The sequence below is a fragment of the Hippocampus guttulatus genome, chromosome 3, assembly GCF_054856545.1.
Source record: "Hippocampus guttulatus isolate MCC_2025c chromosome 3, RoL_Hgut_1.0, whole genome shotgun sequence".
NCBI lineage: Eukaryota > Metazoa > Chordata > Actinopteri > Syngnathiformes > Syngnathidae > Hippocampus > Hippocampus guttulatus.
In genome coordinates, this window is record NC_141263.1 from 19,927,954 (window position 1) to 19,951,750 (window position 23,797).

Below are 23,797 nucleotides of genomic sequence, written 5' to 3' on the forward strand. Positions count from 1 at the left end.
ATTCTGATTAATATAAAATGGTTGTGGATTATGAATTAAGCAGCAAAATCTACCCATTTTCATACCCCGCAGGAGGCGGCCATTTTGACTCTTTCTGTCGACTGAAAATGACTTCACGGTTGCGCAAGTAACGACCAATCACAGCTCACCTGTTTTCTGAGTTTGGTCAGGGCGTTCGCAAACTGAGCCATGAACAACTCTGATGTCATTTTCATTTGACAACAAGCGGCATAATGGCCGCCCTCGGAGATGATTAAAAATGGGTGGATTTTGACGCTTAATTCACAGGCCACAAACACAATATTAATCAGAATACAGTGCTTAGACGAGTGTGGTCGCGTAGAATATATTGCCAAGAAAATATTTTATTTGACTTATTCTATATTTTAGTGTAAAAGAGAGAGTTGTCTTTTTTCCGTGTAAGTAGCCGACATTGTAACGTAATTTCTCCCACAAAACGCCAACACGCTTGTGGGTGACCAGTCTGACGTGAGTAAAACAAAGGCCCACGTGGTAAGAGGCTCCTCCCCGGCCATGTGACAAGTGAGAGCTGGGCCGGCTGACTCAGCCGCTCCGTCACGCCGAGTCAGTCTGGAGTCGAACAATTATGAAAAAGCAACCTTCCGTTGGAGCTGCAGCCGAAGCGGATCTCTCCAGCGTCCACCGGGCTTTCTCTCCGAAGCTAATAACACAGAGCACCGCCGATAGATGGCTACAAGCCACGACGCAGCTCCCTCTGAGTCTCAACGGTGACAAGAATGGTACGTAGCCGCTCCCTCCTCATCTGAGAGCCCGCCTTTGAGGCGCTTTTGTCGGCTTGTCAAATTGGCGCCGGTGGGTCGTCGTAACAACCCGGATCGCGATTGTAGTTTCCAACCGTGCATACGTTTGCATCTTCGACCCGAGAGGGACATCGCTTGTGTTTGCTGGCAATGACACTCCGGCAAACACGCCGTGGCCTTTTAACGCAGTGAAAAGGCTCCAGCATGAAAAGCCCCACGCTTACTCCCCCACACGGTGCGCATAGCACGCAAAGTGGCTAGCTCATAACGTTACATGCTAAACTAGCTTACAGTAGCAACCCCGATGTTCGCGGCGGTATCAATAACGATGTCAACCCGGAATTTCGACCACAAATATTGACATTCGTAACGACTCACTTGTGGTCGATAAACAAGTTGTCATGACCACTGAGCAGTCGTCGTCACTGGGATCGGGAGAGACCTGACTCGTTTGGACAGCTTGTTCAGTCACGGAGATCGTGAGGTGCTGAGACCGCCGTTGGAGCCATGCGCTCCCGCCTTGTACTCTTCCCTCTGGGCAGTTTTCATGTGTTGAGCTGAACTTAGTCGCTTCTTTCTTTCTCAACTTTTCCATTTATTTTGGGGGAATGATGCCTTTATAGAGATTGAACAATCAGTTAGGATTGTCCAGGTCAGAGAACTATCAGTTTGTATACTAGCTTGCTTGTAGTCCGTATATGAAATTGAACTACAGTACATTCGTAATTCACACAAATGTTTGTTCGTTTTAATGCGAGCGTATCTTTTGCTATTTGGTAGAGAAAAACTTACCTATTTGCATTTCTCTGCTCTTTCTGAACCCGTAAGATTCCACAAGATGTCACTAATAAAGTCCTGGCTAACAGGAAATTACAGGCGTACAGTACATGCACTTAAACACAATGTTCCCACTAATTTTCCACGCGTCTCAGCATTCATACAAACTCCCTGCCTTGGACCAACTTCCTTGTCCACGGTGAGCAACATCGGGCATGCACACATCTGCCAAACTAGGGTCATACCTGTTTGTTGCTTTTGTTTTAGCACATCATTTGAACCATAATTAAGTCTCAATGTAATGTGTATATACATATGGTCCCATATTTTCCACTCACAAATAATGGAAACATGAAATAAAACACCAACATTTCTAGTCACTTGACTGAAGCACACAAAAGAGCCTCATTTAATGGGCTCGTAAACTGTTTCTTAGTTGCATTTCCAGAAACTTGTTTTCCAAATCAAATATCTTTTTTAAGGGTAATTTTATAAGATGGCATTGAAAGGATAAGTGTTTTTGGATGATAGTTTTCTGTGTAGTTATATTTTCAAATCTTGATATAGGCAGTTAAGATTTTTAGGGGTGCTTCAATTACTTGCCGTTTTTCTCTATTCATGTCAGTGCTTGGGTCTTATGTCCTGCACATCCTCTAGCAGGGTTTTACTGTGTGTTAAATTGACACTTGTTTTACTTGGCAACCTACAAGTTAATGCAGTTGTAATACAACAGCCATTAGCTTTAAAATTGTATTATTGTAGCCGGCGTGTGCACATTTTGAGCATGACGTCTCTGATCCACTGGTGAAAGGACACTTTAATTCTCTCCTCTTTCATCTCAAACTGCTTTTAACAACAACGCGTATGAGTGGAAAAGTGTTCAGGATAGCATGACTATCCGTGTTTTATGTTATGTGTTGTTTATTATTTTACTTTATGTTAACTGTTTTGTTAAGTGCTTAGTTGCAGCTGTTGTGAAAGCGCTATATAAATCAGGATGTATTGTATTATGCTGGGGGTCCTTGTTTTAAATCGGAGCTTCATTCTTATGGAGTGGATGTAACCTCAATTTTGTCATCTTGCTAAAATAATGGGCAATGTAATTTTTTTGATGTCATTTTTTTCCATCTTAATAATCTCCTTAGGATGCCGGTCACCGCTTCTAAAATTGCCTACATAGCAGTTGAATGGATCATGCAAACTCGTTATTATTAACCCATGTATAATCTATTCAGTACATTTTTTGTGTTTTTTCAGAAAAAAAGAAAAGAAAATGAAATTCAGTATCAAGTTATAATTACAATGAATATGCGCATAAAAACATTTCCATCATTAGAAAACAACCAAATAAAAAATATGAAAAGGTTTTAAATGAACGTGCTTTCTAATAACGTATACTCACACCGCTGCGCAAACTCGTTTGTTGCGGGCCATTCGTGACCTCGTAATGTCATGTTATAAAGGGAGCAGCCACCACGTATGGTGGTGAAGTACACCAAGAGCTGAATTGTTCATTGATTAATCATTCATCAAATGATGGTTCCAAACTATAAATCTTTATTAACTGTATCGGCGATGTTTCAAGTAACCCTTACCTGTCAGTGTCGCTGTGAGATTGTAACATCTTAAGTGTCGCTCAATGGTGAGAAAGAAGTTAACAACGGTACGGCTCCAACAATTAACCAAATAAATTGTATCATTTCATAAGAGGAAAGTTTGAGGCAAAAGCTCTGCTTTGACGGTTGTCATTAGAATGTTAATACACCATTTTGTGTAGAAATAAGTAGGCGCCATGGCGGCGAGCCAGGAGCTAAGACTCCATAAAAGATTTTAAAAATAAAATGTCCAAAGTATGGGATCGGTTCACCCGTAACGAGCAAGATAAAATGCAATGTGTACCACAACAGCACGTCTACGATCACCAACGAACGCGAATGTATTGATGTTAGCAAATTTTATGTACCTTGTCATCGCTTGTAAGTCCCCTGCTTGCTTCACATTGTAAATCCACACACACACTCAAAGTCAGAGATACTACAGTAGATCGTGAGGATGGAGACTCCCAAGTGGACAAAAATACTATCATTTCATAATGCACCGTCAATTTTGATCCAAGGAAATGTTTGATAGCTGCAACTCTAGTTATTCTCGAATTACAGCCTCTTCTATGCTTTCTTATGTCAGTGTTATATGAGAGATGTTGTGACCTCGTTTTTTTGGCCCTGAGCCATTGATCAAGTATTGAGTTGATTACCCAGTTTCCAAGTTCTGTCAATCACATGACCACTGATCACATCACACCACAACAGCACTGGGCTTTTCTAATGTTTAACATCACAAACAACACACAGAAAATTGAGCGTCAAGACAAAAGATGATGATGGCCAAGAAAAGAAAACTCATCATTTCTCCACAGCGGAAGCCTGAGACGGTCACATGCCACGGCTTACCCCGCAACTGGATGAGGGTCACTGGACAGAGTTTCAAATGACATGTAAAGTGCTCGTTGGAGCGTTGCATGCAGACGTGCGCGGCTCGCTTAACTGATGATGTCGCAATGCGTGCGCCCTCACGCTAAATTGCCCCCTCCCCCCCCAACCTCCCATACCAACAATCAGGCCCTACACACCGTGAGTGATCTGCATTTATGGATAGGCAGACCTGGTAATGATCAATTATGTTTTGAGGGGCCTTCTAAGCAGGGCACAACATGATTGGCTGCTTGCGGAGTTGAGTAAACAAGTTTCCTCTTTGAAGATAAATGCCTCCAATAGATGACTTACAGATCTCCGGGTCCCACGTTTGCATGTCATAAGATGCTTTTTTTTTTTTTTTATCATCATTACTCTCTGCTTCGTCTTTAGTAACCTCTGATCTGCAAGTAATTAATCCAGCATCACACTGTTGCGCTCTTGGATAAAATCTTGCTCTGTGTGTGTGTTTCTGAGCAGTCTTATCTCACGCGCTAATACATTTACACCCCACACACACAATTTTGAAGATGCCTGATAAAGTTCTTTCCACTGGCCTTGAACAGACTTTAGAGCGTACTCGGTCACAGCCTCACACTTGGTTCATTTTTCAATTAGCACACTGCAATGAAGTGAAGTTCCTGCTTTCTCGCATACCCGGCCAACTGAATCTTCATATCGGAGAGCTTGTCCAATAAGTGCAAGGCAACGGCACGTGCGCATAATCGTCGACGTTTGCAGTGGCTCTTGTGATTAATTAAATGTTTGCCACTGCTCTTTAACTCATTCACTCCCAAAGACGTTTTTAAACATCTTTTCAGACATGGTCTAGAATTGGCTGGTACTGAATGAGTTAAAGAAGGCCGGCGCTTGTGAACTCTGCCTCTCATTGGCCCACACAATGGTGAGCTCCAGCTATAGAGAGAAGGCATCACATGCTGTGCATCGCCGGGATGCGCACTTGCTTGAAGGTATCGCAGCGAGGCATGGCGTGCCTCACCAGGCAGTGCACTGCTGAACCATGGCCACAGGGAACAAGTGTTTGAGCTGTCACGCTTTAGTCTCATGACTCAGTGCATGCAACCCGTCCAAAGGCTTTGTTTGATTCATTCCCCCGATCCATTTTGCTCTTTTTTTTTGAAATGTTTAAAGATGTATTTCACTAATGTGAATCCCAGCAGCACATTGTACATGGGGTCATCACATCTGCCTCAGCGGTTCTGAGGTTTTAGGTTCAGAATTCGGCTCTGGTCTTGCTATATGGAGTCGATGTGTCCTCCCCTTTTTTAAGGTTTCACAGTACCACTGTAGTTATGACAACGGTGAAAAGGCTACAATAAAAAAATGAAAATTAAGAAAAAGTCTCGAGAAGAGTCATAGCACACTGACACGTGTCGGATGCCTTAGATCCTGTCAGTGCTTTTCCATTTGACCCCTCCCGAGTCAAGTGGTTGGTTGACTGGTCATTCTTGCTATCTCCATTAGCCCCATACAGCTGCTGTAAATTGGGAATTTCTCAATCGAGACAAATAAAGGTTTTCTTATCTGAAAAGGTATGAACTTATAAAGATGATTTTTTAAAAATTGTAATACCGTAACTACTATGTGAGGCTCAAAAGACTACAAACGCCAACACCAAGATGACACAGTGCATTCTGAATGCCGTAAAGGAACCCCCCACCCACACACACAACTTAAAACTGTTCCCATGTGTGATAATCTCCCCCCCTGTGCTGCTTACCTAATGTGAAGCCACTATTTTTATTATATTTTTTAAACTAATTGCAGTGGCCTGATGGGACACCAAACTAGTCGTGTAAATCCACCCGTTTGTGCTGTTTGACAAATTAGTAGCACAAATTGATTATTGACTGCAAGAATTACTGTACTGGTACAATACAGACAAGACATGTAACAATCCGGCATTACAATGGATGGAATCTCCCCTGAGCCATAATAGCAGGTTGTGCTGCAGAGGTAAAATGTGAGGAAACAAGAACAGCGAATGCATCTCATGCCTCATGTCTGCCTTTAAGGGCTACATTTTTGGCCACTGTTCATGTTGAGGGGCTGACTCGATAGCCTCCTTTCTAATGGGCGGGGCGGGGATCAGATTGTCTTTCGTCATGCAAAGAGGGTGTCATGATTCGGTTTAGGGACCAACAGGTGGCACTGTAGGGCTCCCCCGGCAGCTGCACACCTGTTGGTTATTTGGTAATTAGTTGTATAAAAGGACTCCTACCCGAACATTCAGTGTCGGGTCATTGTTTGCTTTTTTGCTACTGTCATGCGTGTTGCTGTTTGCTCTTGGCTTCTGTCATGTTTAGTTGATTGTTATGTTTTGGCTTTAGTCATGGGTTTTGTTTGATACTTTGGACTTTGTTTGTTTTGGATTTAGTTTTCTTTGTTTTAAATACAATTCTTCAAATACACCCTGCTCCTCCCTCCTGCCTGCTTTTTGGGGTCCACCACCACCTTGCTACGTGACAGAGGGCTGGAGGAATGATGGCTTCGCCGACTTATTTGTGTGCATGGAGACAGTACGTGAGCACTAGAAATATTTGCCTCCTGAAAGCAGTTTTACTAAGAAATTTTTACTGGGGGTGCTGAGTTGTATTTCACGCGGCAACAAAAAAAGGATCCTAAAAATAAATGCAGACGGGAAGAGTGAGTGAGTGAGAAAGTATAAGTAAGTGTACGCGTGTGTTTTTGGCAGGGCGTCCAGAGAGCGCCAGTCTTTTGTTGGGTGACATTCTCAGGTACCATGGTTACAGGTTAGCCCAGCTCAATCCGGTTTTAACACTGCGCCGGGCAAGGCGGATTTCAGGTCCAACTGAATTACCTGCAACTATGTTTGATGAGAGGGAATGGGCAGAATCATCGATCGAATTATCGATCCCCGAACCTCAGAAGTCTGAGGCAGATTGGTGACCATTTGCTCACCGTGCTGCCTTGCATGGTGCATAAAAGAGTTTGTATATTGGTGCATATTTGGCTCTAGCGCAGTCCTACCTGACACAAATCAAAAACAACAAATAAAGGATGACTCTTTAAGAGACTGTGCGTGCGTCACAGTAGATGGTGTATTCCAGTGAGTAGATAGTTGTTTATCATTGAGGCCTCGGCCCATCCACTAATCCTGTCCTGCACCACCTTCATCTGGGCCTCTCTCACTCTAGTCTAACATCTACTTGTTCTCAGACACATTCATCTGCCTCCCGACAGAGGCTTCTTACACATTAACTGTCCGTGGCGTTATTGTTAGGCGGCCACATCTCGGTGATCACTCAGCATTTAACTCTCGGCCAGATCGGTGCGCTAAACACAGGACATTGCGCTCATACTCTTGGTGAAGCGGACGACCCCGTTGTGATATTGATGCTGGTGATCGGTTGCTAAAGGCAGATTGGGGAAGTTGTGGCTTTGGTCCAGGAGATGCTTGAAGGTGCATTGGGATGTTTTTCTACCAAGCCCTTGAATACAGAAATGAAGATGAAGAAGACAGTCAGGTATGCTATCAAGTGATTGACTGATCTTATTCTCTTTAGAAGCTACGGGGTTTACTAAACCAGCAGGACCTCGGAGTGAAGCTTGCAAATGCGCATTTGGAGTCAGATCCAAATGGAACTTGATTTGACCGTACAGTTCCTGATGCTGAGTACTCTGCAAATGTCATCGTGGGGGGAAAAAAAGAGCTACAGTACATTCATGGGATTTTCCCCATGATCATTTTAAACCACAGCCAAACCGAATGCACAATTTGGATTGGATGTGGATTAAGGCTTTCACCGTCAAATATTTTTAGAATTAGTTTAGTCTCTCAATGATCGATTTATATATATATATATATATATATATATATGTGTGTGTGTATATATCCATTTATTTTATTTAAAAAAAATTGAACACATTTCTAGCCAAATGTGGAAACTGGATCAAATCTGTATTTGACTTGGTTTGAATTTACAGCCTCTTACTCTGCACAATCATTGGGAATTTATTTAAAACGTATCCAATTTACTGAACCAGATTTGACAAAATAAAAAAATGAATCCATATGTGGTCTCACACAAAATTTTAATCTTCCGACAAAAAAAACAGCCTCTTCAGTTCCTATTTTGACATTTTAGGCTGTTTTCGAACTCTTTGAAATAGTTGAAGTGCTTTATTGGAATCCTTGCGTATTCTGGGAGGGATTAGACCTATTAATCCTCTTGAGGACCTCCCAAACTGCACTGGCTGAAAAATAAATTAAACATTCCTCAAATGTAAATCCTTGTTTTGGAAATTAAAAAAAAAAAAGGAACATCTAATGTGATTTATCTTTTCAAATCTACAGTCACTGGCTGACACTTTGAGCTCATATGCAGTACAGCTTCTCAGCTGTTGATATTTAACATATTTACGTTTTTAACCGTTTCAGTGCTGCAGATTTATTGGCACATTCACTCACAATATTCATCTTCTCTTCTCTTGTCAGTCCCAGAAACCCTGGATAGAAAGCACTTTCACCAAGCGGGAATGTGTGTACATACTTCCAGTGTCAAAAGACCCCCACAGGTATGTGTTTGCACTTCAGGAGGGAGACTGGTGGTGGTCGCCGTGGAAACGTTGTAATTGTGTGCTGTCTGTTAGACGAGGCCCAAACCTCAGCCACCACTCTCACAGTGGATAAATGAGTCAGTGTCAAACCTTGCTTTTAAGACTCAGACTGGAATTGTAGGTTGACGATGTTTATCGTCCTTCACTCTAGTGAGCCCTGAATTCAACTTTTTCTTTTTATTTGCCAGCCATATTTAGTCTTTACCAGGGACCTTATGTTAAATGTCAGGGTTTTTTTGTTGTTGTTTTAATCAGATGATCCCCCCCCCCCCCCAAAAAAACTGGGGTGATTCACTTTTATTCTCGAACAGCCAGGAATTTGTTCACTTTCCAACTGCATTTGCCAGCACTTTCTTTAATGTCTCAGTTGATAGCATCTTAATGTTTCTGACAAAATTCAGGAATATCCAGGAAGCGGGACTCTATGATTTGGTGTCCTTAGTGAAGGAACTAATTTGTTTGGGGGGGTTTTTCAAAGCGGAATATCCTATTGTGATGTTTTGGGACAATATTCATGTTACAGATCACTGTTACGATACATATTTTGTATAAAAATGCTTTAAAAAGTTACTAGTTATTTGATATAGTTGATTCCCACCGTTGGAGCAATTTGCTGTTTAATCATTTTGTGTCATAAATGATCTTGGATTTTAGTTACTCTTTGCAACTCACATGCATTCGTCTACCTTCCGGCACAGTTATTCTTTTTCTTTGTGTTTTCTTTTTAATCAATAATTTGCCTTTTCTCCTCCAGCTCCGGCGCATGTTAGTACTCATGGCTAGGTTTGTGAACTTTGAGTCATGGCCCACATATTAGGCTGCCCTTATGATTGGACAAAATATCAGTACAGCAGTGTATCATATCTTAATGTCCTACGTCGTAAGTTATCAATAAAATAACATCTTAAAATATCCAGGCCGTTCTAAGAGCTCCCATTGTATAAAAGTTCCTTAATTAGGTTGCACAACTCCGAGTGAAAGTTCCAACAGCCCAGTTGAAAATCATCTTGTTGACCCTCATGGTGATATTCTTGCATGGGAGCGCTTCGCAGTGGCCTCTGTTTTGAAGTCAAGCTTGTGAATGCTTCATGTCATGTGTTTAAATTCCTTTTAGATGCCTTCCAGGATGCCAGATTTGCCAACAGCTAGTTCGGTGAGTACTGCCTCAGTCTTTGTTTCCTACATTCTTTGGTCAGGCAGGATTAGCCTGCTACCCAGAAGCAGCCTGAAGGCAAAGAGTGTAATTCTATTGAGGAGAAACCCACCTCAGGAAGTAATTAACTTCCAGGCTTTGTGATGTACCAAATTCTTCTTCAAGCTAATGATTCGAGTGGAAAACCTGATGTTGCCCATTTGATCGTGACCAGGAGCTCATTAAAAGATAAATACAGTAGTCACTTTTTTAAGTGTACACTTAATCCTATACTGCTCATTGAATTGAGGTCTGAATTTTCCTGCAAAGGTTTGGCAAGATTCCACTGCATTTTTAGCCTTACTTTAATTTTGATTCATGTTGCATTTTGAAGGGCTTAAAAGTGCTTATATTTCAAATTAAGTGTTGAAAGTCGGTTTAAAAATGACACACAATCTCCCATCACGACAATACTTGCTCTGTTCTTTTATTTCTTTTCCCTCTGGTCACTTTGCAGCATACAATAAAGTCAACTGACAATTCGATAATTGAGTATGCTGAAGCAATTTACTACAGTGGCAAGAGGCTAGGAAAAGCTTGAAAGTATTTTCAAATTGTCAATGTATTCTTTTTGTCTAGTAATTGCTCCCGACAATAAATGTTTGGTTGGTGTGTGACCGCATGCGTGTGCGCTGCCGCTGCAGGTGCTGCTGCGGGCGGCTGGTGCGGCAGCATGTTGGCTTCACGGCCAGCCTGGCCAACAAGTACTCGGACGTGAAGACGGCTGAGAGCGCCGGCGGGCCCGCGCCGGAGTTGGAGGAGTGGTCGGTGGAAAAACACACAGAGGCTAGCCCCACTGACGCCTATGGTGTCGTTAACTTCCAGGGAGGTTCGCACTCCTATAGAGCCAAGGTAGGAAGTATGCTTCTGTGTTGGAGGTCATATTTGTGATTCATATGAGGCACAGAGTGTGGGTGGGAAAATAGTGACACAAAAACCCAAAAGTCACCTCTATCCTCAAAACACCAAATCTAATTTACAAACCATACAGTAATTTAGTTGACAGCTGACTGCAGTAGGAAATTATAATATTCAAATAAAATTTCTTAGTAAATATTAGCAAATTTATTGTATGTTAGATATCTGTTTACAGGATACACTTTTGTGGTGTTTATACATATTTATTTCTAAATGCTATAATTATTGTAGGAGCCAATATCAGTGGTTTAGCTTTTATCACATGAATTTTATTTCATATTATCTTAAGGTGTTTTGTTTTGTTTTTTGTGTACAAAACATACAGAATCACTGCTACTGATAATCATTCTACGTAGTAATGGTAATATAATGAGTGTCAGATGAATGGAACCGTTTTTATTTTAATACAAAAATAACTAATAATGCTTTATTCTGTAATATTTATTGAAATTCAATTTTATTACAAGTATTATTCGTGTACGTGTGTAGATAGAGATACAATTATGTTGTTTAAAGTAAGAGGAAATAATAATCTCCATACTTCTCCTGAGGAAAAAATATATGCTAACTTTTTGGTTGACATTTGTGATGATCGTGTTTATTTGTCTTGCTTGTATGTTGTGCGTGCTTATTAAATGTCTGTCTAGTATGTGCGTTTGTCCCACGACTCTCGTCCGGAGAGCATCCTGCGGCTGATGCTCAAGGAGTGGCACATGGAGTTGCCCAAGATCCTCATCTCTGTCCACGGGGGCGTGCAAAACTTTGAGCTCCACCCTCGCATCAAGCAAGTGGTGGGCAAAGGCCTCATCAAGGCAGCTGTCACCACGGGTGCCTGGATCCTCACCGGAGGGGTCAACACAGGTTTGGAGTTACTTCACTTTCTGGCATATGTTTTCTTGACAGATGTGTACTGCACAAGGTTCTTGGGCCGCCTTAAAATAATGAGCAAAAACAAACTTTTGTAACTTAACAACTATTACATAGGGCCCATGTCGGACGATTATGCCAAGCTCTTAATGTGTCATTAGTCATGTGTTTGGACAGCATTAAGCTGGTGCAGGCTGATCACAGTGTTTAACTCATTCAGTACCAGCCAATTCTGGACCAAGTCTGAAAAAACGTTTAAAAACGTCTTTGGGAGTGAATGAGTTCAGTGGTGACTCCAAGGGTCACATATCCAGACCTGTATCTCTCTATCGATCTGTTTACAGTATTTCCCTCTCGCTATCTTTGTCTCTCTCTTTCTATGGATACAAGGATGTTTTAATCCAAATGGTTAGCGGGTATTTGACGATCATCTTCTTGCATATTGTTTCTTTCATGGGAAGTGATGCGCTCGCTTTTAAATGAGTGATTACAGAGCAAATGAAAGTTACAGTCAGTAGTCATCATGTCTTCACTGACTGTTATTTGCATCACTTTCTCAAAGGTGTAGCAAAGCATGTCGGTGACGCTCTCAAAGAGCACTGCTCCAGATCATCAAAGAAGATTTGCACTATTGGCATTGCATCCTGGGGAGTCATCGAAAACAGGACCGACCTCATCGGGAGAGACGTAAGACGCACCGTCATATTGCACTGCATCATCAAAACTAAATGTTCACCTTATTTTGGGCTATCTCCACAGATCATTGCTCCATATCAGACACTGCTCAACCCTCTCAGCAAACTCAACGTTCTCAATAACCTCCACTCACATTTCCTCCTTGTTGATGATGGCACAGTGGGCAAGTACGGTGCGGAGGTTCAACTACGTCGGGACCTGGAGAAGCACATCAACCTCCAAAGAATACATGCACGTAAGAGCCACGCAACAGAGGTGGTCTATAGAGGATACACCGATTGCCTTGTTTGCAGTGGATGCGTTCCAGACTCACCTGCAGAAATGAAAATCCACGCTCAAGAGAGACCGTATAAATATATATATACAGTAGTTCTGTTTCATTACATTGGGATTTGTAGTAAATACTGTACATATTTTTACTCTGTTTGTTAGATACCTGCCTTTAAGAGGTGGGGCCTGGTGGTGTGGCATGTGATGTCAGTGAAGGAGGGAGGTTGGTGGGTTGTATCAGGCAATGGCGAGTCTCGGTGTGAGTGTCTGGGTGTGAGCTGTGGCCGACAGCAGCTTCTGCGTGAGTGTGCTTATTGTGTTTGACTTTTCTCTTGGTGGTCAATAAACTGCTGAAAAGAGCAGGGGCAAATGTGGCTGTCCTTTACCACCTATCAGGGCATTACAGAATACTATACAGTATAGCGAGGATTTCCACACTGGACATGTAGATTGAAAGTAGGAAAAAAAATCTGTAGCAGGGCCGTGGTAGATGAACTGTGATATAGCAGGCAAAACTGTAGTATGTCGAGCTGGTCCTTTGCATTCTTCCTCTTTCTCGCAGGCATTGGTCAGGGTGTTCCTGTGGTGGCACTCATCTTCGAGGGTGGTCCCAATGTGATCTTGACCGTGCTTGATTATCTTCAAGAGAGCCCTCCCGTCCCTGTGGTGGTGTGTGAGGGAACGGGCCGAGCAGCTGATATACTGGCCTACGTTCACAAGCAAACTGAGGAAGGCGGGTAAGGCATATGTGCATAGATTCGGAGCCATAGATGTTAACACGTCGTCTGTGATCTATTTTGGATCATTTTCAACCGCAAAACAGGGTTTTCATTTCAAAGTAGGTGAAACATCTGCTCATAGAATTGCACACAAGCCACACTCTGTGTTTTTAATGTCAGTGTGACCACAAATGTCCAGTGTAACCTCGTTTTGCCTAGAAATGATTGATTTTTGCCCCTTTCATGAATATGCTTGACTGATGTATTTTCAAATGCTGCTGAACCACATCAGATGTATGTATAATAACATGATCGACAGACACACACTGACAGACAGCTCCTTGATTGATTAATGGATAATAAAAAAAAACTAGTACTCATTAACTCAGGCAAAAAAAAACGGTGTCTATGTATTATACATTAAATTAAAGATATTTGTCAATGTTTCATACTTTATTCATGTACTTAACCCTTTACTCAAGGCAAGTAAACAGTAACAGCATACAGTCTAATCAGAACCTGTCAATAGAAGCCAGTGAAATATCAAAGCAGACGGCCAGTTCATATTTTAGTCAGCTTATGTTCACTTCTTATTGCGCTGTTAAGAAATCACTGCATTGGAGTGTCAATTGCTTTTTTTTTTCTTTTACGCCAGCGGCCTACCTGATGGCGTGGAGGCGGACATCATTGCCACCATCAAGAAAACCTTCAACTTCAGCCAGAGCGACGCCATCCATCTTTTTCAGACTCTGATGGAGTGTATGAAGAAGAAAGAATTGGTAAAGTATAGGGAAATATATTTTTTATTTTTATATCACTGGACACTTCATAAGAGGGATCCCCACCCCCAACCCCCAAAATGAACTCCCTGCAACCAAAATTAACTCCCTGCAAACTTCTCTGCATGAATTTTGTGCGCCAATTCTGAATCTGCTCCTGTCTTTTCTTTTAGCACTTTATGGCTTTTATAGGTCAACCGTAAAAAAATTTTTAAAAATAAAATACTGTATATATACCTGTATACTTGCTAGAAAAAAACTCGTTATTTAAATCGGTTTAAAAAAGAAACATTGTGGTACACATAAAGCCATCTCTGATTAAAATTGGCTGTTGACCAATAGATTATTTGCCTTAACTGTCAAATTGTTGTCCACACATAGTATAACAATTAAACAAGTCCTGGTAAAGATTCCTTGATGCTGAGAATTGTGTTTCTTCAAAACAGATTACTGTGTTTCACATCAGTTCTGAAGAGAGCCAAGACATTGACGTTGCCATTCTTAGAGCCTTACTCCAAGGTAGGAGTTCCCATACGCTCTCTTTACTTTTCTAGTAATAAAGATTCTTTTCTGCCAGAGTGCAAGCCATGTTGATTCAGTGTTCATCTGGGGCAAAGGCTCTTAAGATTTCAAGGCTGTGCAGTGTTTTTCTTCTGTTATTGATATGCCTTCAAAGCAGTTTGGTCCTGTTTGCTTTTGGGGAGATCATGTTCCTTGCATTCACAGTCTCTCCATCAATTCTGTCTCTTGAAACTTGCTTAAAAGAGTCAATTCAGAGTCCCAAAATACATCCAAATGACTCAAAATCAATTCTACGAGACGTTATGCAAATAGCTTACCACCCACCCACTGAGTAATTCCTTGCCCTCACTTTATATTTAGACAAGAATGCCTGTGGTGACTGCAGGTGAGCAATCGTATTGACTGAAATGTCCACACAAACAAATATTTGTCAGCCCAAGGTGTGTTCTTGCTGGTGAAACAGTAACTCATCCTCCAAAGGACCCTGAGCTTGTAACGCTTACCGGCCATGTTGTGAGGACGTCAAAATGGACACCATCTGCCTCACTATAAAGCAGTAGACCTTTGTGATTATTGAAAATGTAACACTAATTGTTTAGAAAAAAATATTGCTTAAGTTACGTTACGTACTATGACAATATTCGGGTTTACGTTTGAGGGGGAAACATTTGTAATTCAATGGAGTCCCCCTAGTAAGGGTTAAAGTCTCTTTTCCACTTTCCACTTTTGGTATTTATGATGCGCCAGGCAGTGTTTACCAGACATGATGTGTCGTGGGAAGTTTAGGGGGGTTGTTAAATCATCACTGTCCCTGAAACTAGAAATGTTGTGCAAGTGGGAATAATGCTGTCGAGAAATCATTTTGGGTCAGATTGCCGTTACGCACACAATCCATTTAAAGTCCAGGAAATACTGTACGACAAAACATTTGGGACACAACAAAGCAATTAATTAATCAATCGGACTGAGCTGGAGCCTTTAATTCCCCCAAGAATTTTAAGTCTTTTAAAGACATTCTGCGCAATTGTGTGCTTCCAACTTTGTGGGAACGGTTTGCGGAAGACACTTTTCTGTTCCCTGTGCACTAAGCAAGATGCATAAAGGCGTGCTTGAATGAGTTTGATGTGGAAGAACACCATCTAACATGATTTGGATGCACTGGATTAGAGAATGTGTGCTATCAGATGCTTTCTCACCTCTTTTTTTCAACCAGTTTCACCTTCTGTAGTTGTAAGAGCAAGTTGTCCCAATACTTCTATCCAAAGCAGAGTAATAGACTGGACTAATTATCTGTAATCCAATCATGTTAGCCATTTTACAGGACATATTTAGTTCATAAGGATTACCTTCCCTGGCAATGTATCTGTCACAATAGAGTATGTGTCCACAACATAATTCAGGATGACCTCTCTCAAACACTGAAGCGCTTTCATAGACTCAACTGAAATTTTATAGCACACATACATTACTGAAATGCTCACGCACTACTGAAATGCTCTGGTACGTGGGGGAAAAATCTTCAGCGTGAGAGCATTCTTGAAAAGTGTGTTTTAGATCACCTCAGTTGTGTGAGCAAAAAAAAAATAAAAAATTAAGTGTGCTTGTGTGTGTGTGTGTGTGTGTGAGCTTTTCCGTAGTGCCCATAAAAATAATTGTAGTGTGCGCATTTCACTGTGTGAGGGGTATCGGTGAATTATCTTATGCGAGTGTTCATGAAAAATTGAACCTGTGTGTTTCAGGCACAAATGCGTCTGCCTTCGATCAGTTGGTCCTGACGCTGGCCTGGGACCGCGTTGACATTGCCAAGAATCATGTGTTTGTGTACGGACAGCAGCTTCTGGTATGTGTGTGTACGTACAGTACGTGTGTTTGCTAAATTCAGCTTCGGCTCCAAACCTTTGGACTGGCACAAAATGACCCCGGAATCTCAAATGACCGCAATGGTGTAGTTTGAGGAGCCCTGGGGGCCATGAGCAGCTTGTAATATGAACTTTTATTACAGTGGTCAGTGAGCTTCCCTAAGTGGCGCTGTTTATTTTGAAACTTTAGCATTCCGGAATCTCTTCTACATCACATTTATTTAGATTTTGTTGGGGAACTTCAGTCAAATGGAACTTTGTCTTCTCCCCAATTTTTTTATTTTTTATTTTTATTTTTTATGAGTTTTATCATAAACTCAAAGTCATGTATGTCTTTTTTTATTTTTTTATTTTTGTGTGCAGGTGAGCTCCTTGGAACAAGCCATGCTGGATGCACTTGTGATGGATCGAGTGGACTTTGTCAAGCTGCTGATTGAAAATGGTGTCAGCATGCACCGCTTCCTGACAATCAGTCGGCTCGAAGAGCTTTACAACACTGTATGGTTATGAAACAAACACGAGATCAAGGAAGTTTGCAAATTATGGCGTAACACTTTTTTTTTTCCATCTTAGAAACAACCACCTAACAATCCAACTCTCCTCCACCTGGTTAGAGATGTCAAGCAGGTCAGTAGAGATCATTTTCACCTCCTGAGTACAAGTCGATTCAATCTCAAACGCATTGTTTTGTCGATTTTGTGACTTTTCATAGAGCAACTTACCTCCAAACTATAAAATCACCTTAATTGATGTGGGCCTGGTCATCGAGTATCTGATGGGCGGAACTTACAGGTGCAACTACACTAGGAAACGCTTTAGAATCATTTACAACAATCTCCATGGCAGCAGTCGGGTGAGTGGCAGGCAATCCCGTATAGCAGATATCTTTTTCTCCTTTTCCATAATGCATGCAACTTGAAAGTTGCTCTTCCCTATGTGCGCACAGAGGTCTGGGCGCCACCTGATGGGCCCGGGCTCTCATTTGAGGAAAAGTCACGAGTCATTCAGCATGCAGGCCGATAAGAAGGAGAAGACCAGGCACAATCATTTCATCAAGACTGCACAGCCTTACAAACCCAAGGTAACAAAAACATCTGTAACCTCTTGGGGTTACAGCTGAATGGTACTACAATGTGGCAGTCAAGAATACCTTGTTCTATCATGCGCATCTCTGCAAGCAGTCAATCATAATGCAGCCTGCTGAAAAAGGCCCATTAAAAAATCTTATTACCGGTGACAGACAGACAGTTCTAGCAATTATTGAATAATCGGCCCACGCCTACATGCATAACAGCTGTCCATCTTATTTGAATAGGAGCTACAGAAATAACAAAGATAAAACAAGGTGCACACAGAATTCATCCTTTTTTGAGTTGAGAGCTCACGAGATTTGTTGACTTCAATGTGCATGGCAGCTCAAATTTTTGCGTGACTTTATCCCCTCAAAATTTTGCTTTTGGGGTTCTCATGTTTTGCTTCATTAAAATATATCCAAATTTGACAACTATGCTTCTCTAACTGGCCTCCTCTCAGTTGGAGTCCACCAAAGAGCAAAATAAGAAGCGCAACAGGGAGGAGATTGTGGACATCGACGATCCGGAAACGCGGCGCTTTCCCTACCCCTTCAACGAGCTACTGGTGTGGGCCGTGCTCATGAAGCGGCAGAAAATGTCGCTGTTCTTCTGGCAGCACGGCGAGGAAAACATGGCCAAGGCCCTGGTGGCCTGCAAGCTCTGCCGTTCGATGGGCTACGAGGCCAAGAAGAGTGATGTGGTCGACGACACATCGGAGGAGCTGAAGGAGTACTCAAAGTAGGTTTCCTGTCACTTGACGGAGTGAGCAACATCTCACTGTGTGGTTTGTAAGCCTTTTGTAAGCTAATGAAAACGGGCATTCTCAGCTTCCGGCAATTGTACAGTAATGAGCATGTTTTTAGTTTTTTTTTTAAAATGGGGAGTCAAGCTTCATTTTGTGGCTCGTCTCCTTTTTACGTGATGGTATCATGTAATCTAGTATTGTAATATATAGAGAGTGTTTTATTCTGATTAAGTGGTGCATTGTTGGGAGAGGGGGGGGGGGTCCCTATTTGTAAATAGAGGAACGATAGCTTGGATTCCAGCCTGACGGAGATTGCGGGTGTTTTCCAGTGAATTTGGCACGTTGGCGGTGGACCTGCTGGAGCAATCGTTCAGGCAGGATGAGACGATGGCCATGAAGCTTCTCACCTACGAGCTGAAGAACTGGAGCAACTCCACCTGCCTAAAGCTGGCTGTGTCCTCACACCTGCGACCCTTCGTGGCACACACCTGCACCCAACTGCTGCTGTCCGACATGTGGATGGGGCGGCTAAACATGCGCAAGAACTCCTGGTACAAGGTTCATGCTCCATCTTAGATTTTTATTCTGTTTTATTTTGCCATGAGAAGTTGTCCTTGTGGGTTTTTAACTGTCTCGCCAATCGCGGCTCGAACCCAGAAAGCAGCTGAGTCGTAACATTGAAAGGGAAATTTTTGACTTGACATTGTATGTTGTTGTGTATTTTCCAATTTCCAACCAATAGTTTGGTTGCAGCCAAGGGGGGCAAAATATGAGAACCCACCACTTGCCTCTGCGTTTGTCGCCAGGTGATCCTGAGCATCTTAGTGCCTCCTGCGATCCTGCTTTTGGAGTACAAGTCCAAAGCCGAGATGGCACACATCCCTCAGAGTCAGGACGACCACCAGATTACCATGGAGGACAGTGAAAACAACTTCCAAAATATTACCGATGACATCCAAATGGTCTGAAACACTCAGTGATTCATGTCTCTATTCCCTCCGTTCCTTGTGTTTGTTTCCCCTTATTCGTTTCGATTTCTTTGCAGGATGTCTTCAAGGAGGCCAGATCCAACGATCCTGTGGATACAAAGACTGACATGGAGACACACGTTCGCTCCAGAAAGCTGCCATTAACCAGGAAAGTCTACGCTTTCTACCACGCTCCCATTGTCAAGTTCTGGGCCAACACGGTATGCTTACATGTATTTAGTTAAGAGGTTCTATTAAGATTGGAACAACTTGGATCCTCTCATGATATTCAATCTGTGTCGGAGTCTCCACAAGGCTTATCATTTTCATACAGTATTTACAACAATCGGTAGAAAGAAAAGGAGCAGTTTAAGTTGAATCAATCTTCATTTGAATCTTATTGTGCAGATAAAACACCATCAGTAAACAATAATGACAAAAGGGAAAGGGACAAGGTGCACTCAGTCTTATCGGACACCAGATACACACCACTTGCGCTTTGGATATTCACCGCTTAATGACTACCGTAAAGCTAGGTAGTACACCACATTTGACCCCAAATGCTTAAAGACAAATGTAAATTGTAAATGTCCCCCAGTGTGGGACAAATAAAGGATATCTTATCTTATCTATCTTATCTTAAACAACATTCAAGTCCACAAAATTAGCAGATATTCTAAGAAACGTGTAATCCATTACTGTGCCCGCCCTAGTCTTCAATACATATTTGTTTGTAGTTAGTAACGCATATAAGATAGCATAAAATAAAATGTCTGTTGCTCTCTTTTGTTGTTGTTGCACATTAACTGTAGTGTGAATGTTTGACTTTCTCAGCATTCTTGCAGCTGTTGAGTCCTCATCATCACATTCACCCTCATGCTTGACATTATCTCATCTCCGCTTTGTACTAAGGCTAGCCCGAGGCGGGTTCTCAAATAAACGGGAATTGCGGCTTGGTTCTATTTACAAGGATAATAATGAGCAGATAGCATCAATGAAAGTGATCATTAGCATATCTCAGATGCCTTCTTGCATTCTGACCCCCAAGCGTCAATGGCAGCACTCAGCCCAAACTTACACGTCAGATGATTGCTTGCTTTCCAAGCATTTAACTACGTACTTAAGTGTTTTGCTTCGTGTGTTTTTTAAAAGGTCCACCTAGTGCGTGTTGTATCTGGTACATCAGCTGAAACCTTAAACAATCTGTATGCTAATTATGATACTTTCCCACAGTTCTATTATTTGACCCTGAATTCTATACACGAAATAAAAGCTGATGTTTTTTTATGTAAATGAATCGGTGTACCATTCTTTTAAAAAAATATTATTATCCTTATTATTTTAGATATAATGACAAACTATTCTTATTGCATATCATATTGTCCCAGGTTGTATCTGGTATCAACTGAAATTTTTTTTTCTTTCGGCTATTGTGTTACTTTCCCACAGTCCAATTATTTAACCTTGAATTCTATATTGTACATAAAATATACCCCCCCCCCCCCCCCGCTTCTTCACTGGGCTCCCCCTACTGTTGGAAACTGTCAATGAAACAGTATACCTGTCTAAAAAAATTGAGATTACGGTATATTTTAAAATAAAATGACTACTTATTGTTTTTATATGCAATACCATGTATTGTAGAGCCTCCAAATTTGAGCATAAACTGTTCTGTGACGCTGCTCGGCCAAGTTGTTGTAATTTCCCCAAATGTCGCTTTTATTAGCTGTACAGGCAAGCCTTGGTGGTGAATGAGGTCTGACACAATCCTCTTGCTTTCCTTCCCACCTTCTTACCTTCTTTCAATTGCTTTTCACAGCTAGTTTTCTTGTGTGTCCCCAGCTCTTTTATTTGGGTTTCTTGATGCTCTACTCATACGTGGTCCTAGTAAAAATGCCCGAATGGCCTTCTCCTCAAGAGTGGGTCGTCATTCTCTACATCTTCACCTCAGCCATTGAGAAGATTCGAGAGGTATTTCATTCAACAGACTTAAACTAGTTCCTTCCTTTCATGAAGAGCCTAAAACGAAACGTTTGCCCCATTTGCAGATGTTTATGTCAGAAGCAGGCAAAATAAGTCAAAAGATAAAAGTGTGGTTTGATGACTACTTCAACGTCTCAGACTTCCTGGCCATTGTGTCCTTTTTCATTGGCTTTGGATTGAGGCTGGGTGGAGGGAAAGCCTTTGTCCCAGGCAGGACAGTTTATTGTCTCAATATCATCTTCTGGTACGTGCGACTCCTCGATATCCTGGCCGTCAACCAGCAAGCTGGGCCCTACGTCATGATGATCGCCAAAATGGTGAGTTCCCAACACAACTGAGAATTTCTACCACGCTCCGAGATGCTACGCATACTTCCAACTACAAAATATATCCTTACAGGCATGCGTTTCATTCCCTTTCTGCGTCATCCTTTGCAGGTGGCCAACATGTTTTACATTGTGGTGATAATGGCCATCGTCCTGCTAAGCTACGGAGTTCCCCGCAAGGCCATTTTATATCCGCACGAAGAGCCAAGCTGGACGCTGGCCAAAGATGTGGTGTTCCAGCCATACTGGATGATGTATGGGGAAGTGTATGCTTATGAAATCGATGGTAAGGACGGTGAGGATGGAAAGGGAGATTACGAGGGTAAGGACAGTTTTACTCCAAGCTTCTCATGCAGTGCGGCTAATGTCAGTTTAGGACACAACAAATCAAAACCACACCAGGAACGGTCAAGACTCAGTTCACAAAACCCAACATGATCATTTCAAATGTTTTTTTCACTTTGATTATTAGGGTTGGATACCAAGCCCCAGTACTCAACTGGCCAGATGGTATCCTTTGTGTTAGGTTAGCTTCGTAGCTATGCTAACGTAAATATTCGGTTATTCTTGGTTGTACTGGTCGAGGAGACGGACAGGAGTGAGATGGGAGAAGCTACAAATGGTAGGGGGAAATGAGACGATCACCCCTTGATACATCTACTAGTAGTGATTTGTTCAAAACATTTGTTTCCCCGGTCCATTATTTATTTATTTATTTTACATGGGAGTTGTTGCAGTTGCATGACAATTTATTGCTAGTTTTTTTTAAAGCAATTTTAAATTGTAATATTTGTTTTAGGGGTTTTCCAAACAAAAAAATTGACGATAAGTCTATCATTACCGTATCGATAAGCAGTATCACTGAGAGGCATTATCAATAAAATCTTAATGATAACCATCCCTAACGTTTAAAGGCAGTCACATCCGTTTAGGACAACATGGGTAGTTAGATGTAGTTGACCATGTTTAACGCATGTGTTTTGTGGAAAAATGTATAAATACGCTGATAGCCGCTTTTTCTTCAGTGTGTGCCAACAACAGTGACTCGTCAGTCAAGAGCCTGTGCACAGCAGGAGTGTGGCTGACTCCTCTCCTACAAGCAGTCTACCTCTTTGTACAGTACATCCTCATGGTCAACCTCCTCATTGCCTTTTTCAAGTAGGTTCACACATTTGTTCACACAATCCTTTTACACATTGACAGAATAAAAAAATAAGCACTTTCCACAGGAAAACTTGATTTTTCAGACAGCAACTATATCCCCTAACATCTGTCCATTTTCTATAGCGCTTGTATTTGAGGCGGGGTGAGAGGCCCCAGCTCACCCAAATGAGAAAGACAGCTTTACAAATTAACTACCACACTTTACTGTTGGCTTCCACTAATCAATGAATCAATGCAGTGTACAATGGTAACAACAAAAAGGACACGAGCCACAAAATGAGGCTTGACCTGACCAATTTTCCCAAAAAGTCATTTCTAGTGATCTAAACCAGTGTGTGGCCCTAAATGTAACGGCGTCCCTGTTCTTCTTTACAGCAACGTGTATCTCCAGGTGAAGTCCATCTCCAATCTGGTGTGGAAGTATCAGCGCTACCACTTCATCATGGCCTACCATGAGAAACCGGTCCTCCCTCCACCCTTCATCCTCCTGTGCCATATCTACTCGCTCTTATGCATGTGCAGAAAAAGAAAGAAGGAGCACACCTATGGGCCAAGTATGTCTGACCTGCCCCCCCCCCCCCAAGAGTTGATTTTTGTTGGGGGTTTTTGTTTCATTAACAGTGGGGGGGGCACCAAAAGAAATTGTTCTCTACTATTTCCTTTTCTGATTCTTTTCCATACTATTTTGCGAAATAAGTTGCTCAGAATCTTCTATCCTCTGTGGCATTTTTCATGTTACAAAACAATCATGTTGTTCCTCTTCCCTTCAGAATTGTTTCTCACAGAGGAAGATCAAAAGAAGCTTCATGACTTTGAGGAGCAGTGTGTGGAGACGTACTTTCATGAAAAGGACGACCAGTTTCACACAGGAAGTGAGGAACGCATACGGCTCACCTCTGAAAGGTACAACCTCGAGTCACAGAAGATAAGCAGCAGATAATGTTAACTAACAATAGTGTATTCCTGCAGGTAGCAGCGGTCATTTCTCCAACTACATTAAACAATTTGTCATTTTGTGAACAATAGCATCGAGACCTGACATATTTTCAGATGCTAGCTTGCATCGTTTGTCTGGGATGGCATT

General features: G+C 41.9%; 1 protein-coding gene across 1 annotated transcript in view; it reads left to right on the plus strand.

Moving 5' to 3' along the window:
- The first annotated feature begins 7,312 nt into the window (after nucleotides 1-7,312).
- trpm7 (transient receptor potential cation channel, subfamily M, member 7) overlaps nucleotides 7,313-23,797 on the plus strand; it is a 28,397-nt gene continuing 11,912 nt past the window's right edge. Inside the window, 25 exon segments of the mRNA XM_086107335.1 lie at nucleotides 7,313-7,539; nucleotides 8,511-8,590; nucleotides 9,747-9,785; nucleotides 10,469-10,676; nucleotides 11,390-11,603; nucleotides 12,172-12,296; nucleotides 12,369-12,540; nucleotides 13,138-13,312; nucleotides 13,950-14,073; nucleotides 14,520-14,592; nucleotides 16,335-16,435; nucleotides 16,818-16,952; nucleotides 17,028-17,081; nucleotides 17,167-17,307; nucleotides 17,401-17,535; nucleotides 17,988-18,265; nucleotides 18,602-18,830; nucleotides 19,079-19,234; nucleotides 19,318-19,461; nucleotides 21,083-21,211; nucleotides 21,289-21,540; nucleotides 21,661-21,871; nucleotides 22,575-22,707; nucleotides 23,089-23,267; nucleotides 23,484-23,616. Of these exon segments, the coding sequence (XP_085963461.1) occupies nucleotides 7,486-7,539; nucleotides 8,511-8,590; nucleotides 9,747-9,785; nucleotides 10,469-10,676; nucleotides 11,390-11,603; nucleotides 12,172-12,296; nucleotides 12,369-12,540; nucleotides 13,138-13,312; nucleotides 13,950-14,073; nucleotides 14,520-14,592; nucleotides 16,335-16,435; nucleotides 16,818-16,952; nucleotides 17,028-17,081; nucleotides 17,167-17,307; nucleotides 17,401-17,535; nucleotides 17,988-18,265; nucleotides 18,602-18,830; nucleotides 19,079-19,234; nucleotides 19,318-19,461; nucleotides 21,083-21,211; nucleotides 21,289-21,540; nucleotides 21,661-21,871; nucleotides 22,575-22,707; nucleotides 23,089-23,267; nucleotides 23,484-23,616 (3,674 nt within the window). The 5' untranslated portion in view covers nucleotides 7,313-7,485.